The following is a 27,548-nucleotide window of genomic DNA, read 5'->3' as shown; positions in this document are numbered from 1 at the left end:
CTTCTAGTCTCCGTGTCTCTTAAGGCAATCTGCTCTGAAGACAGCAAAGAAGGCTAGCCTTTTCTTTAACTGTGTTCCCATTGCTACTTATACTAAACAAAGAATCAAATCCCTAGATATGTTATCCAGTAGACATCTGTTAAATACACAATCCTAGAGGGGAGTTTACTCTATTAACAGGTTTATTCTTTTGCTCCACAGTTAAGGGAATCTATTTCTGTGTTTTACATTGGTTTCTAGTACTTCACTGCATTAGAATACATTGCTCATGCATTGATTACAGGATGTATTGGGGATGGATAAAATTCTGATATATATTTATAGTCAATGCCAAGTACATTAACAACAATAACAATAGCATCCTATATATTCCTGGCTCTGTTTGCAACAACCCATCAATCAAAACAAGTGTGTGGAAGGAAGGATACAGAGTAGTGGAGAGAAATAGGTAAATGTAAAGGTAAGGCTAGAAAATGTGGAAGATGAATGAATAGGGTAAAGTATGCATATGCCACTTCATCAATACAGCAAATAGAAAGGATGTGGCATGGCTTTCCATAGACAAAGTAAGCAATGAATTGTGCTATGTACTGCACCTCTTCCATATACCCTTCTGCCATTTCTACTGATTCTCATTTCCACTCTCTCTTGAGAATGTGGTTCTCTCTCAGGTGTTTGATTTTCTAAACCTTCCAATATTCTTTGATGTGGCACCCTCTGATCTTTGTTCATTACTGCTATAGATCCCTATCCGACCTCTCACCTATCACAGTTCCAAATTCACCCTCCTTCTCTATGGGCTGTAGATGCTGTGCCAGAAATGTTATTTACTCTTCCTGGATTAGTTCATTAATGAGCTCCAGCTATTTCAAGAGATTTTTATGGCGACCATGCAACTTCCATGCACACTTCAATAAGTCACATGCACAGATCTCAGAACTGTTTTACAATTCTTTAGAGTTATACAAGTGAAAAATACTTTGCCATTCTTGATTATTTGAACCAAGGCGTAGCCAATGTAACCATTCCCTGCTGCTCACCAACCAAACCTCAAGCTCAAACCAAAATCTTATGGAACTAACTTTATGCTGATCATCGAAATCCAACTTGAACAGAATTGGTTACAGAAACCCATACAAAAAGTCAATATTTTCAAGATTATTTCGGCGGGTGTGTGTGTGTCAAGTTCCCAACACTGGAGACTGGAAGATTTCAGGTAGGGAAATCTTAAAGTCTTAAAGCCAGCAGGGGGAAGCTCTGGCCCTCCAGTTGTTGTTGGGCAACACCTTCCATAATTCCTCAGCACCAGCCATATTTGCTGGAACTGATGGAAGCTGGAGTCCAACAATATGTGGAGGGCCACAGGTTGCCCATTCCTGCCTTAAAGGGACATAAAACCAAGAAAAGCTCACGGTCTTCTGCACAAAAACTTCATTATCCCTAATGTTCTCAATGGGACATATTGGAAAAAGTCTACCTGTAAGGATATCAGGGGGTTACTTGAGAGCAATCAGGCAGATGCCTCCCTGGTCGGCTGTAAGGCCTCATTATTTGTGCCAAAAAACCTTCACCATGCAGAGCACCACTATTCCGTGGCTGGCTCATTCACTGGCAGAATCTGTGAGTGGGCGGTCCTTAAATCTTCCCCAGCAGAGTAATTTCTTGATGCCCAGTCTGCGCTTCCCCTCTCTGTACGGAAGCCTACTGCGCAGGGAGGGCATGGGTAACGGAGGACCTCTCTCCTCCCCGCTTTGCTAAGGCAAGGTGTCCTGGCACCGCCTCGCCTCCACCGAGCCCTGAAGCTCCTCTCCACTGGAGGCTGAGGAGGTGCTGCTTCCCATGATCTTTGGGGGCTCTCTGTAATCCATCCGGCTTTTCCCCTCTCGCTCCTGAGCCAATGGCAGTTCCCTGACACTACCCATATAGAAGAAGAGTTTGGATTTGATATCCTGCTTTATCACTACCCTAAGCGGCTAACATTCTCCTTTCCCTTCCTCCCCCACAACAAACACTCTGTGAGGTGAGTGAGGCTGAGAGACTTCAGAGAAGGATGACTAGCCCAAGGTCATCCAGCAGCTGCATGTGGAGGAGCGGGGAATCGAACCCGGTTCACCCGATTACAAGTCCACCGCTCTTAACCACTACACCACACTGGCTCTCAGACAGTTTATCAGAGGCTACATTTAGGAGTAGCATCTTTAGGTATTTGAGCAAGAAGACAGCCTCTACTGCAGCAGCACAATACAGATGAGAGAAATAGATTTTTGGTGCAATTTTCTGCACTCAAAAAACCTGGCACTTTACAGAGTTGTCATCCAAAAGGAAAGCTCACTGAACTTAGCTGACTACTCCCTGAAGACCAGTTTGCATTTTATTTTACGTAAAGAGTGCTATAAAAATAAACTGCAGTGTTTTTTGGGGAAAAGGGGGGCGTTCTTCAAGAGATTTGCTGCTTCTACTATGGCACCATGTTCTCCTAAATTTTCTCACTGACACACTAGTGAAACTCTGCAAATAATGGAGGTGAAAATGCTTATAACCCAGTCAATTCTGGTTTTCAATAATTTTAAGATTTACATCATCTGATCATTCTAGGAGCAAGCAGGATTCTATTTGGTAGGATATATGTACACTACTAGATTCAGCTTGCATTCTGCAAGCATATATGTAACCTTGGCGACTGCTGTAAAGCCTTGCCTCCCCCAGTCTGAGGTGACTTCAAGTGACTGAGTCACTAATGGGATGGAGAAATAAAAAATAACTGAAGTACTTTCACAACACACAACTGCTTTTTAAAGATGGGGACAATGTTTGCCCACCTCCTATGATGGAATTCAGGAGAACAACTGAGCCTTACCCACCCCACCATCCAATAATGCAACATAATCATTATAACAATAGTAAGAATTAATCCAGTACAAACATACCAATTACAACCACAACTGTATAAAATCGGCAAAAGCCTGGGAGAATGGAAAAGTATTTCCTTGATGCCTGAAAGACAGAAGCTCAGATGCAAGGCAAACCCCTCTGGGCATGGTATACAGATGCCACCACAGGAAAGCTCCTATGCCCTATTCTACCGACAAAATCTCTAAAGGTGATGCTGGTGGAAGTGGGTAAACTAGAACAGGACCTCTTGGTAACGTGTGTGTGTGTGTGTGCACACATACACACACACCAAAAAAAATACAATATTGTTGTAAATGACAAAGGGGACAAAAATATATCTGAAAATATCAGATTGCACCCAATTAGGTTGCTCCATTTGCTTCCACAGTGAATCTTCCACTCTCTCTCTCTCCCCCAACCCCTCATGCTATCTAAATCTTTTCTGGGGATTTCCCAACCCTTACACAACACTAAGCTAGATGGTAACTAAACTCGATTGGTTAATAAGAATGGATGGATTTTCTTTTCTTTTTTTTACATTGGAGCTTAGATATCACTTGCCTGCTAATGTGAATGGCATTGTTGTCAACTACAACACCTTTTGGTGTTCAATAATGATAAAAAAAAATGTATTGTCAGTTTCAAGTGCTTTGGTATCTCCTACATTGCTGGAGGAAATGATGGGATCTTTACAGAAATTTGAACTTCCAGTAGCTGTTTATAAATGTTTATTGAAATGTTATAAAATTGGATGTTCAGGATCTTAGAGATGAATGGAATAGGGAACGACAGTGTTCCGTTCCACTCAATCTATGGAAAAACACTTTAGCACCTGTATCTAGTGTTTCTTTAGGCTAGAGACTAAACAAAAATGGATGTTCCAAGCATATCAGGACTCTACAGTGCCTATTTATAAAGAAATTGTGTAGTTATGATAGATGCTGGTGATGTAATGCTGATAACACCTCTTTGAGGCATATGAAGTGGGAGTGTCCTGTAGTGTCTTCTTTCTGATTAGAAGCTGTATTAGCTATGTTTTGGAAAAATCATTTTTATTTGTGGATGTTCACACACTTTTAAATTATGGAGATGAACAGATGGGCAATGAAAGTGGATCCTGTGAGCCCTTATGTTTGAAAGAGACTTCAAGGCTGGAAGGATATGCACCAAACACCAGTGGTCTGAAGATCTTACTGCCCTTTCTACAATTAAACACCTATCTTATACTTGTCAATCTCATGCAGAAATCTATTTGGACATCTGGACTACTTATATTAATATATACATTTAAGTCAGGATTGATGTGCTATTTTTTGTTAATGTGAGCTGACATTGTTCTTTTCTCTTCTATTTTATTTGCATTAAATAAAAAAGAAAGAATATATCAAGGCAAAGTGCACAAACAAAACTAAGAAGGTTTTGTAATTTGAAACAACAAACTACTAAAAAAAAAAATCCAGTATGTATTCAGTGTAGAATGCTGTACAAGCAAAATTCCCAACGTGTTATTACAAACTGTGAGTAGATTTCATAAAACAGCAATAGCAAAACAAAGGAAAAGATAACATTGGTGGGCTTTTCCTCCAGCACATCCAAGAAGGCTAAGCTATGAAACTGTGATGGAAATATTAGAGCTGTTATGCCTAGGAAAAAAATGCAATGATCATTTCATTCTTCCTGTCTTTTAATGCTCTAGGGTTTAGGAGACGAATAGGAGCAATAAGTTCACTTTGCAGAATTAATGCTGTAATTCTTTATCATAAGAGCAAAGCATTACCTCAATCTGATTTTTCTACAAAATGGTTCAAAGTATTTTTAATGATGGCCCTAATTTGTTAACACCTCCTAAATTATTAATCCCCCTTTATATTCAAGTAGTTATTGCATGTCATAACAATGTATCTATGCAGGGAAATTTAATAGTATTTTCTGCATATCAAGAAAAGGCTTGTTCTGCAAAATGCTATTAAAATTGATAATGAGCTAAATATTTGCCATAGCAAAAGCTGAAATTACTGTATCAATCAACCTGGGTGCTCTTATTCAATAAACAAAAATTATCACATTAACCTCCCCTAGTTTTAAGTCACAAAATGCTTCCCCCCACATGTACACCTAAGGCCTCAGACTGGTTTTCTCAGGCAGTTCCCTTTTGCTGTTTTCAACTAGAGAGAATAATACAAGCTTTTCATCACCTTCCAAATTAATCTGTACTATGAGATGTCCAGTATTCCCCCCCCTGCAGTGAGTTATGATGCTGTTACTAAGAAGCCACAGCGATAAGCAACACTCTTGAAGATAACCTTTTTACTTTCAACCCAGAGAACACAACCAAAAATAAAAAGCATGTACCTGAAAAGTGCCTCACTCTATAGCTTTTTTCTTGATTCCCAGCCCCCCCCCATCCAACCTGACAAAGTGCATTCCAGGACCAGAGCACAAAATACAGAACTATAATCCACAGTACAGACTCTAGGTTGAATCAATAGCTCTCTTCAGCTTCCAAAAGAAAAACAAATCACTCCACAACTTCATTCTCTTTGTAGAATACAAAGATTCTGAAATGGCTTATTGCAAAAAATGAGTATTTTCATGGCAATATTTTGTTGCTGCATTAACCCATGCCTCAGAATGTGGCCAAGAGGAATCAAGACAAAGCCTCAAAGGAATAAATTCAACTGAAAAAGGGTCAATGCATGATGATCTGCTCAGCCAAATACAGTGGTTTATGAACTTAATCTGTTCCAGAAGTCCGTTCTTAAATCAAAGCTATTCTGCAACTGAGGCATGCTTTCTCTAATGAGGCCTCCCACTGCCAGTGCCCTTCCACCGTTTGGATTCCATTCTTAGACCAAGGTAAAGTTTGCTAACCGGAACACTACTAACTTCCGGTTTTGCAGAATTCGTACACCGAATAGTTCGTAAATAGGGCTGTTCTTAAACCGAGGTACCACTGTAATTGTGTGAAATCTACCGCTATATTATTAGCAAACTCTACCTGAAAACCAGATCAGGACTGCATGTGCACTGTCTGTGTAGACATAACAAGCAATGTAGTAACTCATACTGACAGAACTCAATCTAGACCTGGAGGGTGTGGAGCAGCTAGAGATATTTCAATAAGGTGTTTTAACTGACCCATTAGGCAAAGCAGGAAAGCCAGAATCCTAGCATTTATATCAGTTCTTGTTCATCCAAAGGTTGCCTGCCAACTGCAAGAGCCAATGTTCCACAGCACTCTTTCCTTTTGCACCTGGCTCTGAGACTTCAAGTACAATCCCAGCAGGCAGCTCACCAGGTTAGATTCTGGAGCCGAAATGGAGACTGTGCAGGCCTCCAACATTCTTCAGCTCCAGCCAGCATGGCTGAGACTCCAGGCTGAGAGAACTGTAGTCCAGCAATGTCTGAAGAGCCAGAGGTTCCTCATCCATGTTCTGAAAGGTTTCCTGGTTCAAGCCACAGCTTTCCTGTCAAGCATATTCCTATATTTAGTTTTAGAACAGAAATGTGAACCTGTGACATGACTTTGGGTGTAAGCCATTTCAAGCTCACTTTTACAAACTCCAGAGAGAGCCGATTGAGGATCTGCCTTGCAACTACCCTGATTATTGCAAATGTGTTGACGAGGCAAGTTTGAAAGAAGGCAGCTTGTCTAAAGCCATCCAGTGAGCTCATCAGAGAGACAAGAGTGGCATTTGAAATATAGGAGAAAAGGGTAGTGTCTTTTAATGAAACCCACAACTCCCAGACTTTGATTCTTTCCAATTTTAGCCAAACATACTCACCCTGGATTTTCATACCTGGTTATGACTCAGAAGTGCCATGTATATTGTCTAACAAACTGACAGAAAATGAGCGTGTTTATGACAGCGCCACAAAGAGGATGGCTCAGTCAGTAGAGCACGAGACTCTTAATCTCAGGGTTGTTGAGCAAAAAATCCCTACATTGCAGGGGTTGGAGTAGATGACCCTTGCAGTCCCTTCCAACTCTACAATTCTATGATTTAATACGCTTATCTTGGATATACAGAATATTTAACCATGTTTCAGTAGGATCAAGAGTCAGGGCTCAGTCTACTTAATAGAACAAAAACCGCAGCAAGAATTTGTGCACCCCCAGTGCTTTAAAAAGCTTGTGCTAAAGGTTGGTACATTGGTAAGTACGTCATTTCATTTTTAAAGCAGCGGTTCGTGAGATAATGCTAAAGAGCACTTCAGCATTCGATAAACAAAAAAGGGCTGTCTGAAAAGCAGTAAATTTATTTAAAAGCACATCATATTATTTTAGACCAGGGGTTGGGAACCATGTTGGCTCCACAAGTGGCCAAACTTCCATGTGTATGCAGTTTTGACTAATGCACATATTTTCCCAAGCCACTTCACTTTAATATAATGCATTTTAATGTTATTGTCACCAATATATTCATTTATATGCACACTTTGCCCTAATATATGCATTTTTGTAAACACTGTTTGACTGGAGAACTGCACCACAAAATTCAGAGACGTGCACATTACGAAATATGTTTGTGTTTCAGTTCTAGTATTGTTTTGGAAAGTGTGAAATAGGTTGGATCAGCTTTAAATGCAAACTGAATCAAATTTCTATCCTATCCCTAGTCTGGTCCAAGACAAGAAGTGGCATGCAATAAAGCTTGATGAAAAGGAATAATAGAAGAACATGGGAAAGAAGACAGATACAGGAGGGTTATGAGATGCTTTCTATTTATAAACCTTCAATTTGTGGCTTTGGAAAAATAAAGAGCTGTGTGAGAGAATGAAAATGCATAAGAAGTCGAAGCATAACACTTCCTTTGAAAAAGTTCTTTCCTTCTATACCGACGCATTCTGGAATTCTGGAATTCAAAGACAGGGGAAATCACAGCTTAGGGCCAAAAGGGTTTCACAGTATCTTCACATTTACCACACGTGTTTTGGCACAGAGACTTTCTAAATCTGTCAACTGCAAGAACTATTCCCATTGCTCTGGCTTCCAAAACCAAGTGCAGTGTGATCCTAAGCATGTTTTCTCAGAAGTTGTTGCTACTGAATTCAAGGTAGCTTTTGTATCTAATTACATGGGGTTGCAGTCCTAGTTGGATGCAAGCCCTCTAATATCACTTGAACTTACTTTCTTGTAAGTTTGCTTACTTAGAGTCACTTCATCTGCATATATTGTAAGTGGTTCACAACAAAGCATGGCAAAAACAACAATTTCACACACACAATAAATCATTATCCATTAGAGCTCCACACAAAGAACAACTCAAGAAAAAGTGTTATTAATTTGGTAGGAGTTACACTGAAGCGTAGATTAAGAGGCTATTGGCTTGGATCCTAACTTCCTGTGAATGGAACTTGGTTTATGGAACATTCCTGCTGGAGAGAAAGGAGAGGGAGGCAATCCCCCCTGCCCTGCAGCCCCCTTATGCCCTCTCAAAAACAGCTCCAGAGGATTTCAGTAGCAGCATGGGACGCAGGGCTGTCTTTAACATGTTTGCCCCCGGGATGCAAAGATCCGTCCAGCGCTCCCAAATTTAGTTTAGCCCCCAAACAATATGTAACATAATATTTTGATGTAATAGTTAATTTTGTGTGCATGGCGCCGTTGAGTCTGACAAGCACTGCCGCTGGCGCGTCTTTGGTAAATGAGCGCACAAAGTTGAAAGTCCTTTAGTGAAACAGTAGGTATACATTTCGGTAACACCTAGGTATATATGTATTTTGTTTTCTAGCTTGATCAAAATTATTTATTATTTCACAACAGGTAGATAGTTAAGAGCTTAGGTGGCTTCAGCAGCGGGTGCCCCCCCAAATTCGGCACCTGGGTGCTCCACACCCCTTGCACCCCCAGGTAAAGATGGCCCTGATGGGAGATAGCACTGGGAGCTGTTGGAGGGCATGGGGAAAATCAGTGAAAATAGCTTCCCCCGCTTCTCCCAGTATTAGTCTCCACTGGATCAGAGCCTCCTCCATTATTGTGGGGAGGTAAGGAGGAGACTCTTGAGAGTCCCATGGACTGCAAGCAGATCAAATCTATGCATTCTTAAGGAAATCAGCCCTGAGTGCTCACTGGAAGGGCAGATTGTGAAGCTGAGGCTCCAATACTTTGGCCACCTCATGAGAAGAGAAGACTCCCTGGAAAAGACCCTGATGTTGGGAAAGATGGAGGGCACAAGGAGAAGGGGACGACAGAGGACGAGATGGTTGGACAGTGTTCTCGAAGCTACGAACATGAGTTTGACCAAGCTGTGGGAGGCAGTGGAAGACAGGAGTGCCTGGCGTGCTCTGGTCCATGGGGTCACAAAGAGTTGGACATGACTTAACGACTAAACAAACAAGGAGGAGATAAATTTAGGATTACTTTCCCTCATATTCAGAGAAATGTGATACAAGCAATTGCTACCAATTATGATTTTTTAAAATGGGAGGAGCTATAAGGACAACTAAGAATCCAACTCCATGTTATTATCACAACGGCCTGATTGTTTGAAGCTTTTGTCACAAGTTGACTACATGGTAGTCATCATTGGGAAGAAAGTTCCCACATGATGGGTTTGTCACTTCATGAATGGTTTTTTAATAGGTCCTCTGTTTCTACTCTGAATCACTTGCAAATAAAAGATCAATCTGCCATTAAATAATGCTTGAAACTGCAGAAGGCTTGCTGTTTATCTAAACTTATATCAATATATTTCTATCAAAAAGAGAAACAAGTAACAGAAAATAGAAATTGTCCCAGTCTTTAAATGCAAAGGTTAAAATATATTAATCACTGTCTTTTTTCATTTGCCCATTTCAGACATCTGTCAATAGGAAGATCTGATTTCTTTATCCAAGCTTCACAAATATAATATTAGTATCTTCAGAGAAGGATCTTGTCTGTGAGAGCTCCAATTTCATTGCCCCAACTCAATTACTGCATTCTTGAACTGAAATGTATTCATTTGTGGGCACTGAGGCAGCCAGTGGGAGGGTATTGATTGGAGTATAATGTCATGTGAAGCAGTAATGTCATGTGAAGAGTAAGATGAAAAAGTGTTTTCTGCTTAATGGGTTGGTATTAAGTAGGTGGGAACGGCTTCTAATTAGCCAACAATTGCTGTGTTTCCCTGTTTTCCTCCTTCCCCTCCTCCTGTCGGTCACCAGCTGCCAATCTCCCTCTCCCTTTTTGTGTGTGTGGAGTTCATTGCTCACTGCAGTGAAAGCCTTTGTTTAAAAAAAGAGGGCTCCCAGGGTCTCAGCTGCTGGGGTACAGCTTGCTGCCTGCGATGAGTAGCAACTGTCAGTTTATTTTATCTCAGCCTTTTCATCATTCTGCTGAAACTGGTCGAGTGAAACCACCTGAGAGACCTGAGGATTCAGTACCTACAAGTCATTAGCCAGGACTGCTCAGCCTCTCCCCACACAGCAAGTCAACTGAATACAGCCTAAAATACAGTCCACTTTAACCCCATGTTTTCCTATGGACATGTGAGACTTCCACTTGTATCCTTCTGCCAAAGAGATAATTTCTTTGATGTCCCCCATAATAAAATTAGTATGTAAAGGTTTTTCTAACACTGCATGGTACCTTACAATAATAGGGCTCAATACCAGCTTCTGAGAGAGTTAAACATAATGCAGTGGACATACGAGATTTATCCCAATCTCTTTCATCCAAAATGGTTTCTGGTGTCTAGATTATGTCCCAGAGCACACATTGCACCGTCAATAATATTCCCATAATTCACTGTCCCATTTATCTAAATATTTTTCGTTCTACATTCTGTTTTTTTTTTGGGGTGGGTAGGGATTGAGGCACATGCAATTTAGAATGTAATTATAAATGGGATTTCCTGTGTATCAATATGCCTATTGAATTTCACAGTCACAGAGAGCAAAATCAAGCTTAATTTGTATCATATATGTGTTTTCTTCGTTCTTTTGTACATGTATCTTTTTATTTGTCATGATTATCATTTCATCAAATAAGGTATGCATTTACAGCAAATGTGTACTGTGCAAGCAATAAATGCATAATTTCCCTTTCACAAACCTCTGTTTCTGACTGTTGTTAAGAATCACAAATAGAAAAATTTTAAATTATCATCAGGAAAAAACCTTTGCAGTAGAACATGAACATGAACAACCTGTTGATTTCAGTACTAGTATTAGTAACTCTATGGGGATTAGTTGCTTGGTGATTCCCATGTGCTGACAATATGACATTAATAGCTTCCCTGACATCTCCTCTGTGGTTTAACATAACACTATAGGTAAATAAAAGTGTCTAGCCTGTTGCTTAGCATCATAGTACCTGCAATTTTAAATGACTGCTACACATTGTATGTATTTTATTATAATTGTCAATAAATTAGGGAACGGGGTGATTTTAAGACATCCCAGACATATTTTGGCCCAGGTGACTTTACTTTTGAAAATAATAATATCCAAGCAATTTACATTTGCTTAACAAGGCCTTTTGGGAGATCACACTTTAGATAACCAGCTCAGTTGTTTTGGTTCATCCAATATAATTTATATATAGTAAAAGAGGCATAAATAATATGTGTGTGTGTGTGTGTGTGTGTGTGTGTGTGTGCGCATTGTGCATTCACTCCAACACAGTTATCATAAAATATTAAACATCACCCAGTATGCTCTGGGGCTGAAATACCAGGATGAAACCAGTACAAGGTTTGGATGTGGGCGGTAGCAGAATATTCACTATTTCATTCTTGTAAGGTGATAGTCGGCTTCTAGGAAAGCACAGTTGAAAATGCTGCCTTACTCAGAGTTCAGTTTGACCCTGGCTGATCTGACATCATTAGTTGTTGGCTATGGTTTCTTGTTCTACTACCTTCTAACCTGGAACTTTCCCAGAGTAAAGAGCAACAGAAATGAAAGAGCTAGGAAACTGGAAATGGTGGGTGTCAGTCACTTTCCTGTATGGGTCAACCAATTCAACATTATCAGCTCAGTGTTTCTCAAGCCTAGGTCCCAAGCTGTTGTTGGACTACAACTCCCATCATGTCTAGTCGGCAGCACCAGTGGTCAGGGATGATGGGAGCTGCACTCCAACAACAGCTGGGAACCCAAGACTTAAAAACACTGGTGTAAAAAACTATGGACCAATATAGAGCCTACACACAAGACCAGTACACAGTGGGCTTATGAGTGCATTTGTACAGTTGTAGCTTGGTTCTCGAACGCCTTCGTACTCGTACATTTTGGCTCCTGAACACTGCAAACCCAGAAGTAAGTGTTCCGGTTTGTGAACGTTTTTCGGAAGCCTAACGTCCGACGCAGCTTCCGCTTGACTGCAGGAAGCACCTGCAGCCAATTGGAAGCTGTGCCTTGGTTTTCGAATGGTTTCGGGAGTTGAACAGACTTCCGGAATGGATTAAGTTCAAGAACCAAGGTACCACTGCACCATGTATTGCTGCCATCAGATATTCATTGTTGTATACAACATTTGAAATAATGACTACAGACCCAATGACTATAGACCTGATCAGTGTGGCTGTTAATTCTCCTAACTTTCAGGAAATGACCTTACTCAACTCTACATGTGGCAACTCTAAGCAAGTGTTACATTCAATATATGGAAATATAGTGAACCCAAAAGATGAACAAAGAGTCTCACTGCTGTGGACAGAATCCCACTAGTGTTCCATGCACAACTAGAACTGCTTCAAAACTCGCCTATTTTTCTTATGAATGTTGTCAGATCTTACAATGATGCCTTCAGTACTTTCAGCACAATCATTATGTTTACAAGGCATAATTTTGGGGGTAAATTTCAAGCTTTGTAATTTTATTTTTAGGATGTCATGGATACATTGGTTGCCAAAATACAGTTTAGTCTTTGGAGCAATAGGACATGTGAGCTAAGGGTGTCCTTCAAAGACATTTGTAACAGGCACTCACTCCCATTTTTCTTTCTTAGCAGAAAAAGCTGGGTGCTCTGTGTTTACTTACACATGTGTAGCATTGTCTTTGCCACATATTAATATCTTAGTCTGAACTTGTGCAATTCAAACTTATTAAAGGGGAAATTGTCAAGTCTTCTGGCAATTGCATAGCATTATGCAGCACAGTCAGTCAACATGGGTGAGACCCTTCAACTAAACCTTAATAATAATAATAATAATAATAATAATAATAATAGTAATACCCCGTGCCTCTTTCCCTGACTTGGGCTGGCAGCAGCTGTGGCATGCAGATCAGCCCAAGTTGCCTGAACCAACCCCCCCCCCCAAGCCTGGACATTTCCTTTAAAATGTAAAAATCCACCCAGATAGACATGTTGGTCCCCCCCCCAGGACATGCCCGGGTTTTCCCAGATGTATGGCAACCCTACTTCAAGCATCTGCTTTCATTTACGCAGCCTTTTCATTTCAACTAGCCATCTTGGTATGATTGAGTAGAAGGTTGTTAATGTGATGTTGAATTTTGGTATCGTAGATAGTTGTAACTGTGAAGAATCTTACTACTGTGGCCTTTGCTCAACTAACAGTTGTGCCGTATTTTGGAACTTGCATGAAATAAAAGCTTTCAAGTCCGTCCGTCCCACCTCAAAAAACCCAAAAAAACCAACTAGCAGCAAATCAGGAATCAGAGAGAAGTTAAAAAAAATAATACTGATCTTCTAATTTCCTCTTTTTATGTGCTGTGCCTATAAGTTCAGAGGGCATCAAACTGTTCAAGAAATATACTAATGATCTACCATGTAAAGACAAAGTTATAATTGAAGTATAAAAAAAGATGAAAGAAACTTTAAAAATGTATGTTGAACTAAAGAGACAAAGTATTTAATTGAAAAGTATAAAGTAAGTATAGGTGATGTTTTAATGCTCATATGGAAAATAGCAAAGGGGCAATAAATTGCAATTAAGACAAAAATGAGAGTAAATCTTAGCACTTTTTTGTATAATGGAATAATAAAAATGCCAGATATGCTGGGAACACTTAACTATACAACTGGTTATTAATTAAACAGAAGATGAAATAACAGAGTGCAAGAAACGAGTTTGAATTAAAATCATTCTTTATCCCCGTAACACTGCTGGAATACCAGGAATTTCTCCCCCACACCAACAACTGCAAATCCCCTTCCTTTTCTGAATAAGTACAATGCATTTTGGTCTGAAGCAGAAATTTCTTACTTATTTTCTCGCTATTGGCATCCAAACTGATCTATTGGTATTTTCCTAACACTCCCTCTTCTTGTCTTGTAGGATTGAATAGTTAATATGTCACCTCAGCAGCCTACCTACTTCAGATTGTTTCTTCCTTTTCTGAGGCCAGTTTCTAAAGCCTACATGGCAGCACCTGAAGCCTCAGTTTCTCTTCCTATGGGCTCAGACGCCTAGTGAGCTGTCTCTGTTAAAGCAGCTACAAAGCTTGTAGTGTTGTTTCTGCAATGTGAAGCTTTGGACTCTCTTGGATTCCCATTTAAATGGAAATGTTCCTCAGGGTTCACTGAGAACAGCTTTCAGTTTAGTTTCAAGCAATGAAACTACCTGCAGACGAGATGCCCTTTTAGAAGGCATCACACCTCATCTGCTCCATCTACCAGCTCCACCTGGTACGCAGGCTGAGATCCTACCTGCCCGTGCACTGTCTTGCCAGAGTGGTGCATGCTCTGGTTATCTCCCGCTTGGACTACTGCAATGTGCTCTATGTGGGGCTACGACCCAGAAACTAATCCAGAATGCGGCAGCTAGATTGGTGACTGGAAGTGGTCACCAAGACCACATAACACTGGTCCTGAAAGACCTACATTGGCTCCCAGTATGTTTCCAGACACAATTCAAAGTGTTGGTGCTGACCTTTAAAGCTCTAAACAGCCTCAGCCCAGTATACCTGAAGGAGCGTCCCTACCCCCATTGTACAGCGCAGACACTGAGGTCCAGCACTGAAGGCCTTCTGGCAGTTCCCTCACTGCGAGATGCAAATTTACAGGGAACCAGGCAGAGGGCCTTCTTGGTAGTGGCACCCACCCTGTGGAACACCCTCCCATCAGATGTCAAAGAAATAAACAACTATCTGACTTTTAGAAGATATCTGAAGGCAGCCCTGATCAGGGAAGTTTTTAATGTTTGATCTTTTACTGTGTTTTAATATCCTGTTGGAAGCTGCCCAGAGTGGCTGGGGAAATCCAGCCAGATGGGTGGGGTATAAATAACAATTATTATTATTATTATTATTATTATTATTATTATTATTATTATTAATGGGATTTCTAATTGAAGTGATACTATGTGTTAGGGACAGACACCAACCACAAGATACAATTTGGACTCTGATTTGGTGCTTCAGGAAATAACTGACTCAGAAAAGTGACTCACAGGCTATCCAATTTGGTTTCTGAAGCCAAACCCTGGTCAGAAAATAAGAGCAGTTAAAACATAGGAGGAAATCATTAAAAAAGAATTAAGCATTGATAGAATTAAAATTTTACATGCCCACATAGATATTGTTACAGGCTACCCCAATTTCCATGTGGTGCAAAATTCCAGGGGTTCCAGGCACATAACCAGGTTCATGTTTCCTCAGAATGAGAGACAGAAAGACTATGGTGCCTTTACAGTATGATATATGGTTTATTTACACACATATACAACCTGGGCCTATGGTGGAGAGACTCACGGCAGGAGGGTCTTGCTTCTCCCAAAGCAGCAGCCTTGGATTCCAGCATAAATCAATCATGGTTCTATCTCCCAACCTGCAGCCTTGTTTCTACCTTCTAGCTCACATAACCCAACTCTTCTCTTTGTCTTTCTAAGGGGAGTTGAGGAAGGAGGGCCCACTCATTTGTTATCTGGCACAGAGCCACTTCCTTTGTTATCTTAATGGCCCATATTTAGAGGGCCATTACCTCAACATAAATATTCTATTATAGACAAATAGGTCCAGGGTTTTTGTGCTGAGCACTTAAAAAATTAATTTTTGCAAAAAAAGCACCCGCCTAACTTTATTATTTTTTGGAAAAATTTACTGAGATGATTTCCCCCAAATTTTGGATAGTTAATTGCAGTATTTTCCCACAATGGCCATCCTTACAATTTTGGGTAGTTAAAATGGATTTAGCTCATCTTCCCATTTGTTTTATGGACTATTTGCATGAAAATAACATACATTGCAGGGACACAAGTGGCGCTGTGGGTTAAACCACAGAGCCTAGGACTTGCCGATCAGAAGGTCGGCAGTTCGAATCCCTGCGACAGGATGAGCTCCCGTTGTTCGGTCCCTGCTCCTGCCAACCTAGCAGTTCAAAAGCACGTCAAAGTGCAAGTAGATAAATAGGTACCGCTCTGGCGGGAAGGTAAACAGCGTTTCCGTGCGCTGCTCTGGTTCGCCAGAAGTGGCTTAGTCATGCTGGCCACATGACCCGGAAGCTGTCTGTGGACAAACGCCGGCTCCCTCGGCCAATAAAGCAAGATGAGCGCCGCAACCCCAGAGTCGGTCACGACTGGACCTAATGGTCAGGGGTCCCTTTACCTTTACCTTTAACATACATTGCAAAGGTACCCTTAGGTAAGAAGCATGCTAAATTATAGGCAAATAAGTTCACGTTTTTGGTGTGCTAAGCATCTTTAAATATGATTTCTTTTTTATTTAGGGGGAGAATGAAAAAGGATCTGCTTTCTTCCCTGTAGTTCTGTGGACAATTGTTTTGTAATAAAAACAACACGCATCTCAGAGGAGCCCCTGGGAAAGTAACCTGCAAAATTTCAGAAGAATGGTGCAAAGGCTTGTGTTTTGCTCACTTTCTGTGACTTTAGGTGTGAGTTAAGTACAAAACTAATTTGAGAGGAGTTGATGTGGGAACAGGTGGCAATGTGGCTGAAGGAGCTGAATATTCAGCATTTTCTGAGCAAGCACCACTAGCAGAACTAGAAAAGAGCACAGAACAAACATTAACAAGGGAATACATCACTTCAGCATCCCTAGGAGAGATTGGATTGGAAAGCCTTCATAAAATAATTCCCTTCAAATTAGAAGCTAGACTTGTCAGTCACTAAAGGGCTCTCGCTCCTACTTTCCCTTACCCTGGTGTTTCCTTTACAGGGCAGGGGAGAAATGTTTGTTTTGGTAGACACATTCTCTAACAGCCATTTAAAACAGTCAGATCTCTGCAGCACCCCTGATCAGTCCAGTACAGCTTAGACAAACTGTCCCTGAAGCAACCTGCTGTGGTTCACCATTCCTCCAAATCTGATTCCTGCTTCTGCTATGTGTATGCCTTTGCGTGGAAAATGAAGCAGTGACGAACTACAGCTCCTACAGCTCTTGTGCTTTACGCCCAGTGCTGGCCTTTGCCTCAGTTGCGCTCCCCTAAATCTGCCTCTGAATGAACTGTTTAGATGCAGCATGTGAATACCTAAATACTTCTATACATTATCCTAAAAGGACCCATTGGCCGCTACAGAGTCATCTATAATGATAGGGCCTTGGAGATTCCAGCTGACAAGGTAAAATAAGAGGGCAGACCCCTTTTTCATCCTTATAATATGCCATGGAAACGACTGTGGTGATGGCTACTATATGCACTCCCACACATATGCATACAAAGAGTTTTAGAGTTCTTTACCACTGCACATTTTCCACTGTATATTTCCAGCACTTACATAAAAGCCATTTCATAGCCCTGCTTCCATATCAAAGAGATAAATATCTAAGGGTTCTATCCAACCTTCTGCAAGCTGCAGTGGGAGTTGGGAATTGCTTCAAACTAGGCAGAGGAATTTGTGTGTCAGATTTCAGGCGATTTCATGCTCCCACCCGCCACCTGCACAATCTGCAATGATTGGTAGGGCCTTACTACCCTCTGGAAAGGCTTTTTGGGGCAGAGGGAGATGCAGGCAGAGGAGGGAAAGGAAGAGAGACATTGCATAGGCTTGTCTTCTGCTCCTGCACTGCTGGTTACAACTGCTACAGTTTAACTGAGATTCCATGAGAAATAATACACCGCTGTTACATTCCTGTGAGAATGTGGCCTGGTTAATGTATCAAGAAAAGAAATTATTTACCAATGTTTTCTAAGCTTGAAATTGTGATAACATCAAAAGCAATGTCAGTGAGCTTCTAGCAAAGATATCCATTGGACTTGATTGTCTGTGTTTGTATATAGACCTATTTAATAATTTTTTTAAAAAAATCTCATGCAAACGCAAGTCTTACCTCCACCCAGGACAAAGTTAGTCCAATAGGATTAAACTCAGCAAGTAATTTAATAAAACTATACAAGAAAAATGACTTAACCATAAGGACAATGCAGCACTAATGCGTTTCATAACCACTGTCTTACCAACTGGAAAAGGGTCAGTGAACATGTCACTTCGGTTCTCCTTCCAGGCCACCAGGTACTTGATGTTGGCGTAATCTGCAGCTTCTGTGTGACTGTTATATTTCAGCATCATGTTATGAGCTTTCCCAATGCCACAATATACCTTTGTCTCATTCACTAGAGCCCAGTCCGAAAGAGAATTTGCTGTAGCAAATGCCTGATCAAAATACTCGCAGGCCTTGGGGTAGTTACCCTAATAAAAGAAAAGACAGGTACGTTCCAGTTTTCAAATACTCCAGCATTTCTTATTTTCCCCACTTGCAGCCTTTAAGAGGTTGCAGTTTGTTGCATACTGAACCAACAAAGTGGCAAATTGTCATAGATACCCTTGGATTTACAGCTTTACATTATTGACTCCATTTTGTACCATTTAAAATGGAAATAACATTAAATAGCAGACCAATATTGGAAGTACTGTAACTAAAAGGATAATTATCCTCCTGTGATGACCTTCCTCGTCTGATGAAAAACGGGGAGGGAAAATGCTATTGACTCTATGCTTTACCTTTTGCAAAAGCAGGAGTCCTATTCTCCCAATACAAGCAAGGAACATGGAGGAGGCACTTAAATTCATGGATTGGATCATCTCAGAGAATTGTTAGAACCCTGAATTACTGCCACTGTCACTTTCCCCCATAATCCTACTCTACAGTAAAATGTTCCACTACGACCTTTAAGATCAGCTGGGAAGGCTCCCTTAAACATACTCAATATATAGCAAATATGAACCAAGTCAGGACTGCAAGGTTACACAGAGATGGGTGTTCCCCAGTGGTCTGGACTCTTCTTCCCCCCTTGAGACTTGTCTACACCTAAATCTGTACAGTGTATATCTTCTGGAAGCAGTGCCTGATAGTCAAACCTTTTTGTGGCCAGGAATAGGAGTAGAATAATTAGAATATGGTTACCAGTTCCAAGTCATTGACATGCAATAGATTGTAAGCCAAAACAAACAAACAAACAAACAAACAAATAAAATGCCCACAAATAAAAGTGTGCCATAAAAGTATACTTGAAATTTAGAAAGACAATAATAATGAAGTAGTTCTCTTCTTCTGTACTACAGGCAGAAAGGGCATGCTAAATGGATAAGCACTTCCATGTTAGGTGAAAAATAGTATAAACATTAAATAAGATACTCAGGTCCTTATTCAACCCTGAAATTCAACCCCACGTTTTGTTTAGAAAATAGCCTGAAGATATATGATACAGTATATATGCAGTTAGGTGTTGCTGAATTCACTTTATCAAGCATTTATCTGGGGTGTCGTGATGACAGTGCTAGACAAGGACTGGCGAGATCATGATTCACATCACTACACAGCTAAAAAGGTTACTAGGTGACCTTAGGCCACACATACACTCTCTGCTTAGCTTACCTCACAGGGTGTGGGGTGAAATAAATATGTGTACTGCCCTGAGTTCCTTGGAGGAAGATTGAAACCAAAAGAAAGAGTGGAACAAATAAAACTATTTTTGTGATAGCCTTCCACTTTTAATCTAAGTTTATAAAAAGTAATATTAATTTAGCAGATGTCTATGCCACCCTTCAACCAAATAGTTCTCAAACACAGTTAATGTAGACAAAAATATACACAACAAAAGCTACTCCCAATAATTGGGTAATTCTCTAAAATGATGTGGGGTGTGCAGCTGAGGGCTGCAGCAAGAGGGACAACTGGCAGAAATTAGGGAGGATCCTATGCATCCAGTCATTAATCTGTAACACAGATTACTTTCTGCATATACTGAAACATTAAAACACATGTGTGGAACTAATTCATAGTTATTACTAAATAGCAGTGGCGTAGCGTGGGTTGTCAGCACCCGGGGCAAGGCAAGTAATTTGCGCCCCCTAACCCGTGGATTTGCGCCCCTAACCCTAACCCCCAGATGTTGCACCCGGTACGGCCGGCCCCCCCTGCACCCCCCACGCTACACCACTGCTAAATAGATATTCCAGTGACTATGGACTATCTAGGCTTTTCCATGTTACTTGTTCATGTGAGATACACATGCATAATGAAAAAAGTTGGCTGATAGGAATTAATGTTCTAACTCTCCTGGTTTTTTTTTTTAAATTGTGCATGTCCAATTGGGCAGTTGGGCAGGCCTTTTTTTCAGCCATAACTCACCGGAACTGAGTTCCAACACCTCTTTGGTGTGTTCCAGTACCTTTGTAGCGTACCGGCAGCTCTATAGCAGCACGGCGCCCAGAGCTGTGTGTCAGAGCCTTCAGGCTTCATGCCGCGCATGGCTTTATGTTCATGTTGGAGTTGATGTAATGTGGTTGCAGCAATGCTGGCAGTGGGGCGATCAGGCAGAGAAATGTTCCCCCCAAAAAACTGGTCCCCCCCCCTAAGAATGCTCTACATCTTTGGCTCGCCCTCTTTTTCTAGAAAAAAAGCACTGATGTTGGGGCAGTTCTTCATATCCTAAAGAATCTGAAATCTCAGTGAAGGAGTTGAGTCAAATCAAACTTGAATGAAAAGCATTAGAACATGAGCTATTCTCTGAAAAACTCTTTTGAACAGGTATTAAAAGATAACTTAAAGTGGTATTTCAGCTCCTGATTCAGAAAAAGGGCTTGATTAAACAAACCAATGAATAGAAAACCTGACATTGCGTAGACTTTGGCACCAATCAAAGTGAATGATGAGCATCTAAGATTCACATCTGACACCACGCAGGATTCCGTATTTTACCCTCTTCAAAAGCTGGGAAGCTGTAAGCAGCACAGATGCCTGTCATTTTAAGGCTGCAGTTTACTGTAATAGCCTAGTGCAGAAATCAGCTTTCCTGCTCACTGAAGAATGGAATCACATTGAGGGAGTTTCAGTCACAGCTGAAGCTGCAGCAGAATAGAACAATAAGATTAAATGTTTGACTTGCTAGCTACGGTTCAGATGTCCAACCAGTTTCTGAAAGATATGCACTGTTACCATACAACCAGGATAATGCCATCTTTTGTTGATATGCAGGCCAATACCTCTGTATTATTCAATAAATTGCTAGACTGCAAAGTTTTGGATCTTAACTACCTAAGTCAACCGCAGCTCTTCCAAATGTATACTGTGTATTTGCAGCTATGTTAGACTGTGCATCAAAGTAAGCATCTGAAAGTTAAAAATGCTAAAATCACTGGGAAGAATTCAACATCCTGCTAAGGCGATCATTTCATCAGGGCAAACATTTTGGCTTACCAGATGGAATGACCCCCCAACCCCACCCTGAGATTTGTTGTGCAAGTAGAAATCCTTTTGCAGGGCTTCTGCTGACGGGACTCATTAGTTGGATCCCACCCAATTCATTTTAGGGCTATCTAAAGCGAGTGCTCCCAAGATTTGCTACTGTTGGGATATGGCACAAAAATAGCTAGGAAACATTATTTTCAGCAACGTTTCATTCCTTCATTCATGCATTGAAGTATTTATGACCCACACTTTCATACAAGCACATAAGACATTCCAAGTTATATTGAAGTCATCAAAAGCATCCATAACAAACATCAATAAAAATAAACAAACAAACCATGTCGCAACTGCACATATATACTTATATTTAAGAATCAGATCATATGAATCCACTGACGATGTTATCCTTAATCTATGATAGAACTTCTGAAACTAATACTTACTTTTTGGTTGTAAATATTTCCAAGGAATGTACATGCATCCACTAGACTTGGGCCAAGATTAACTTTGTTGGTAATAACCATAAACTTTTCCATGTACTTAATAGCTTCCTCCACTTCTCCCAGACTAAGAAACAAAGCAACAAATAAACATTTAATGAGCAAATTCATCAAAGGAGCAAATTCATCATACCGTGACTGATTATAGTTGATGCTCTGCTCAGCAATCAGTGCATTGAAGTTTGTAAGGCAAAATTTTGTAGCTTGAAATTATTAGTGTTGTTTGCGGAAGAATTGTAGGCCGCAGCAGCTACATCACAGTTTGAAGGCTGGAGCTCATAAACACCATGGCCTCCTTCAAGATGTAATTGCTGCTCTTTATCTGGGTAAGCCAAGGGTTGCTGGAGTCATACTACCTACCACATCTGCAGTAGATTGCAGGTGTTACCTCTAATTCCCAATTCAATATACACAACCTGAGGTCATTGCCAAATCTAAGCTGAATATTGGCAAATGTACATTGATAAGACATTTGCACATTTTTTAATAAAGCAAGCTATATTAACAACAAAGCACCTCCACACTGCCATTACAACACACAGCCAGATTCTATAGTTTGTTTGTGGGTGAAACATCACACAGTTCCTCTTTCTGAGTCTGTGTCATAGCTGGTGACCTTAATATTAGCTGTGAACCTGAGTGTCTAATGTGGCAGTGCAGAAAACTAAATGTCACGCCACCAGTGAGCCAAAACCTCCAGTCCTAATATAGAAATGTGTAGAAACTAAAGTTTATAGGTAATGACAAAGGGAATTGTTCTCTTATTGTTTTAAAGAAGAAGCTTCAAGTTAATTTTATGCAGCAAAAGACTGAGCTTTAAGAAATAAAAATATACTAACATAGTATGATATCTATGTACCAAAATATGAATGGTGGTGTTCTCTAACCTCACATATGAGCCATAAAAATAGAAGACAATATCTACAAAATTGTAACAATGCCATGATGCCTCCACATGATTAAGTGGATCTAACATGTAACAAACTGATAAAGTGCTTAACAGTGAAATCTTGCATGTGTCTACTTAGACATAAGTCTAATTGAGTTTAGTCTTAGGACTACAGTCCAAAATTTCCATGAGGTTAAAAATGGTCTAACATTTAACATTTTTTCATCCATAGAAAGTGTTTATTTTATTACAATCAGGAGAAGGTGGCAAGCAAACATTCCTGGAATGTAAAATGTATTGCAAACATTTGCCATATGTCAAAAGGTTTCTAAAGTTTAAAATCAAAGTCACATTTTGATGGCTATTTTTCTTTCAAAGGGGAGAGAATCAAACATTTCCACCCAGAAGAACTGAACTGATTTATATAAGTTAAAGGACAAGGTTAAAATGTTAGACAAATATTAATTCCAGTTTTTCTAGTTTTCTATATGCAGTGCACAGGTGCAACTTGAACAGCATATTATATGGTATAATCATTAAATTCATTCAACCAGACCTTAGAGAGTTAAAAACATATATTCTGAGGAAAAGTACTCCTTGGTCCAAAGAATGAGAATGAAACTGTGCAGAATATTTGTGTATCAAGGTGATTCCAGTTTCCAACTGGGAAAACAGGACTGTTAACACCCACATCCCCTGACAACTGTCCAATTATGTATATCACACTTGGCCTACTGTTTGCAGTAGAAGTAATCAATAAAGGATGTGGTTGAGTGAACATAGATTTTGGTTGAACCAATGCATGAAATCTTAATCATTTACTCAGAGTGAAGAAATCAAATAGAGCAGAGATGAAACAGCCACTGAGGGTTTTGTTGATTGTGCTACCACGTTTGTGGGTTAGAAGCTGAAAGTAATAAGTCAAATGGAATCAGTGATAGGAGAAAATGTAAAAAGGTTTTCTTAATGTAATGAATTAATAGAAATGTTTTTGATGTATTTTTGATCCTTTTTGATATAGCATTACATGAACCTAGATTCCATTTACAAAAAATAAATACCATTTACCTAAAGAAAGAAAAAAGAAAGAAGAATTAATTTGTTCTATAATCAAAAGGCAATATGCCAACACAAAGCTTTATTTATGCCATGAGAATAAAACTCTGCTACAAGATTAAAACAGGATTGAAACAGGTCTGCCAAATGATTATGCAGGGAGCAAACCCTAAACAAGCATTTCTATCAGATTAACATCTGTTGAGTTGAACTAAACTTTTCTTAATTATTTAATTTCATTATATATCTTATTCATATAGAATGTGCATCTTGAAGCTTCAGCAGACAGACGTGGTTATTTGTTATCTATACGTCTTGTTTTCCAGATAGAGCTAGAAATTTCAGTTGAATTTCATCAAATTAGTAAATAGTGCCTTCTGCATTCTCACACATGCCTTCTGATACTGGTGCAATCTGATGCTTTACAAATTACATTTATTCATTGGAAACAAAAAACATCACACTATGTGATAGAAGCTACAAACACTGGAGGTAAAAAAAAGTTTTTTAAAAATAATGAAGAGTGCGTTTAGGCTCTGTTAGAAAATACAGTCCATACCTCTGCAATGGATGAATGTTCCCTAGGAGGTTTCATGTGTTGATTCCTACAGATCATTGAACTTACATTTACATGAGGCCTGTGATTTATGTTAGAAGGAGGATAAGGCATCTTGATGAAGAATTAATTATTCACAAATTACTGAAACAGTTATTAAATAATCTGAGACCTGATGATTCTAATGAAGAAGCATTTCACTTCCTGAAGCTTTCAACTCTTCAATACTTCTTCAGTGAATGAACAAACTATTTAAGGGTGGATGTGATCTCCTTTCTTAAAGGTGTTCAAATGAACATTATAAATCACTTACCTGAGAGTTTCAGGCACAATATCCTATGTCTTGGCTCAACAGTTTGGGCTAGAAAATCCTAGATTCCTGTGCATAGTTCAGTGTTTCTCAGACCTTTTGGACCCCTTCCTGAGGGCATTTAGCCTCAAGTGCTGAAATGCCTCAGACCCGCTCCCCCCCCAATATAATATAGCATGGGGTCACCTTTGCCAAAGATGCCAGCTACCTTTGTATGGGATCAGGAGGTCATATTAGAACGTGGAACTAGGAAACTGCCAGGTATGCTATGCATATGCTATCAACAAACAATGTGGCCAACAAGGAGAAATAAAAGTCACTAGCCAAATTATGGCAAGTTGGTATGATCTCAATGAATGCCATCCATTTCCTGTCTGCACACAGTTTTTTCCATTTTTTCACTGGAACTAAGTGCACAGATCTAAGTAGTAGGTAGTAGGTATAATCCTCCTAGTACTGTGCTGTATCTTCTTCACTTATTTAAATGGGGTTCGAACAGGGCTCTCCTATAAATAATTTTGAGCTGAATCAAGACTGTACAGAATCAGCAGTTGCTAGCAAACACACAATTATATTAGCAGGGAAGCAGGCGATCATTCAAAGTAATATCTTTTAGCAAAAATACCTAGCCCTTCAGTACATATCAATAGTAAATAACAGGAATTTCTAAACTTTGTGCCATGAAAGGACTTTAAGTAAGCAATTAAACCTTAATTAATAATTACAGGATCTTGGGAACTGTACATGCTCACTCCCAAAGGAGTCTGCTGCATCACTGTTATGATGAGACTTGCATTCTTCTAAGTCTCTTTTGGAAAGTTGGCAATACTGCCGCATCTCTGCACTGGATATAAATTAATAATTCAGTTATTCCCAGCGTAGAGATCCAGGTGAATTGCCACTCATAGGCGGAGGCTTCGCACTGCAACTCTGCAGAAAGCACTCCCGAAATATGAAACACAGGTTGTGTAAACTCTGCTGAAGGTGAGTAATTTCTCTTACACACTTTAAAAGTAAATCTGTTCAGGTGCCAAATGTGCCTCAGCTATTTAAAAGCATGGAAACACCAGTGTATTAATAATCTGAAAACAAGATGATTGTAGTTTTCTGTTCAAATTTTAAAAAACTACTTGTCATTAAAGAACATTATTTCTGTTTTCAAGAGCACTCAAAGATCAGACTTTTGCGACTCATCTCAGGCTATGATCTCTGCCAGATGGTCCCTTAACAATTTCAGTAAAAAGAAAAGGATGCTACTATAACAACACTATCTGCCTGTCATATACTCATATCACCTGCTTTCACAACCTCTAGAAGCAAAAGGACAGACAGGCTATCAGTAGTAGTCTTAGTCTTTGGAAAATAGTGAGGGAAGAAATCAGCAATCTTTGTAAGTGGTCATGTAGTTACAGCCACACGCATACAAATATGTAGCTTGTTCTTCAGCCTCTGAATTCCATTACAATGTAAATCTTATTACATATTTCTTGCTGCTCAGAGTAGTCCTAAATGTAAAATTAGTGGTGGTGGGGAAAGGATTGATCAAAGTACACTGGCATTGCCATTATTGCTTTTGGTGATGGAGCTCCAGTGACAATAAAGGAAATCTTGGAAGCATGTTCAAAAACCTATTTAGGTTTGTTTGCTTAAGTGTGTTGATATGCATCTCAATATCTTCCAAGAAAGGAAAAATAGGGGCATTTTGACCAGCAACACATTAAACAATCTGTTTTTGGAAGAACCTCAACTTTTCTGCATCTGAGATTCAGGACATTCGGGTTGAAAAATTGCAATATCTATAGTGATTATTGTAATTTTGTACATTGTCCTGTAAACATGCTGAAAAGTAGTACATAATTTTAAAAACAAAAGATTAATAAAATAGCCTGCTCTGAACACTAATTATTAACAAACCATGGAGCTCCAATACATACACTTAGTTCTTCACAACCAAAAGCATCTCCATGCATTTTAATGGAGGGAGCTGATCTCCCCATGCGTTCCTTTGCATCTGTAGTTTGCGTCCTTTTACGGAAACAAATGGGGACTTCTGTGCATGCATGACCTCTGTAAGCACGTTAGAGAATATGTTCAACTCTGTGCTGGGATGACTGCACAGGATTTACTGACAAAAACATCAGTTTGTATCAATGATTCCCACTAAGTTCCAGGTGTTTCAATTCCCCCCCATAATCCACACTTTCATGGCATATAATAATAATTTGGGATGATAGAAATTGAATTGTATTTACTAGAAATTTTACTCATGTTCTAAAAGCTGGAAAAAGTGAGGCAGATCTAGATAAATAAAAACTTCTAAAGAAGAATTCTGGAAAGGTTACACTGTGGCATACCTATTGAAGCATGTTATAATTTTCTGTGCTTTCTGCTTTTTAGCCTGTAAGATATGACAGGATGTTTGTTTTTCAGCCGTGCCTTACCCTTTCTGAAAGGCAAAAATAAACAACGCAACTTCCAATCCTGCTTAATACCCTCAAGTAAGATTATCATGCACAAAGAAATGTTTTGATGCCTGATAAGGTATCTTAATTTAAGTAACTCCGAATTGAAAAGCCGTATGTGGAAAAGCAGGCCTTTGTTTAAAATTTAAGCAGTCAGTAATGGGAAGCAACAGACATCCAACAATTTAAGTTTTTCACAGCTGAATGAATTTACAGTGACAGTAAGACAAGGAGGCACTAACCTACCTTACCAGGACCTGAGCTATAGCTTGATATGCTCTCCCTAAACCAGCGAAATCTCCCAGTAGTTTGGATATTTCCAGATAAGTATTTAGCTTCTGTGAGACAAAAA

The 27,548-nt window shown here is 39.7% G+C and overlaps 1 protein-coding gene across 2 annotated transcripts in view; it reads right to left on the bottom strand.

The window, feature by feature from the left end:
• Window positions 1-27,548, bottom strand: part of TTC29 (tetratricopeptide repeat domain 29) — a 104,791-nt gene that overhangs the window by 19,057 nt on the left and 58,186 nt on the right. For both annotated transcript variants that reach the window (XM_053403181.1, XM_053403182.1), the window contains exons 9-11: window positions 27,443-27,534; window positions 21,867-21,990; window positions 18,191-18,422 (exon numbers count right to left, since the gene is read on the bottom strand). In XM_053403181.1, the coding sequence (XP_053259156.1) occupies window positions 18,191-18,422; window positions 21,867-21,990; window positions 27,443-27,534 (448 nt within the window). The remainder of the gene's footprint in view (window positions 1-18,190; window positions 18,423-21,866; window positions 21,991-27,442; window positions 27,535-27,548) is intronic.

This window comes from Podarcis raffonei, chromosome 9, assembly GCF_027172205.1.
Source record: "Podarcis raffonei isolate rPodRaf1 chromosome 9, rPodRaf1.pri, whole genome shotgun sequence".
Lineage (NCBI taxonomy): Eukaryota > Metazoa > Chordata > Lepidosauria > Squamata > Lacertidae > Podarcis > Podarcis raffonei.
The sequence above is the reverse complement of the archived record's forward strand: the minus strand, read 5'-3'. Positions and strand labels throughout refer to the sequence as shown.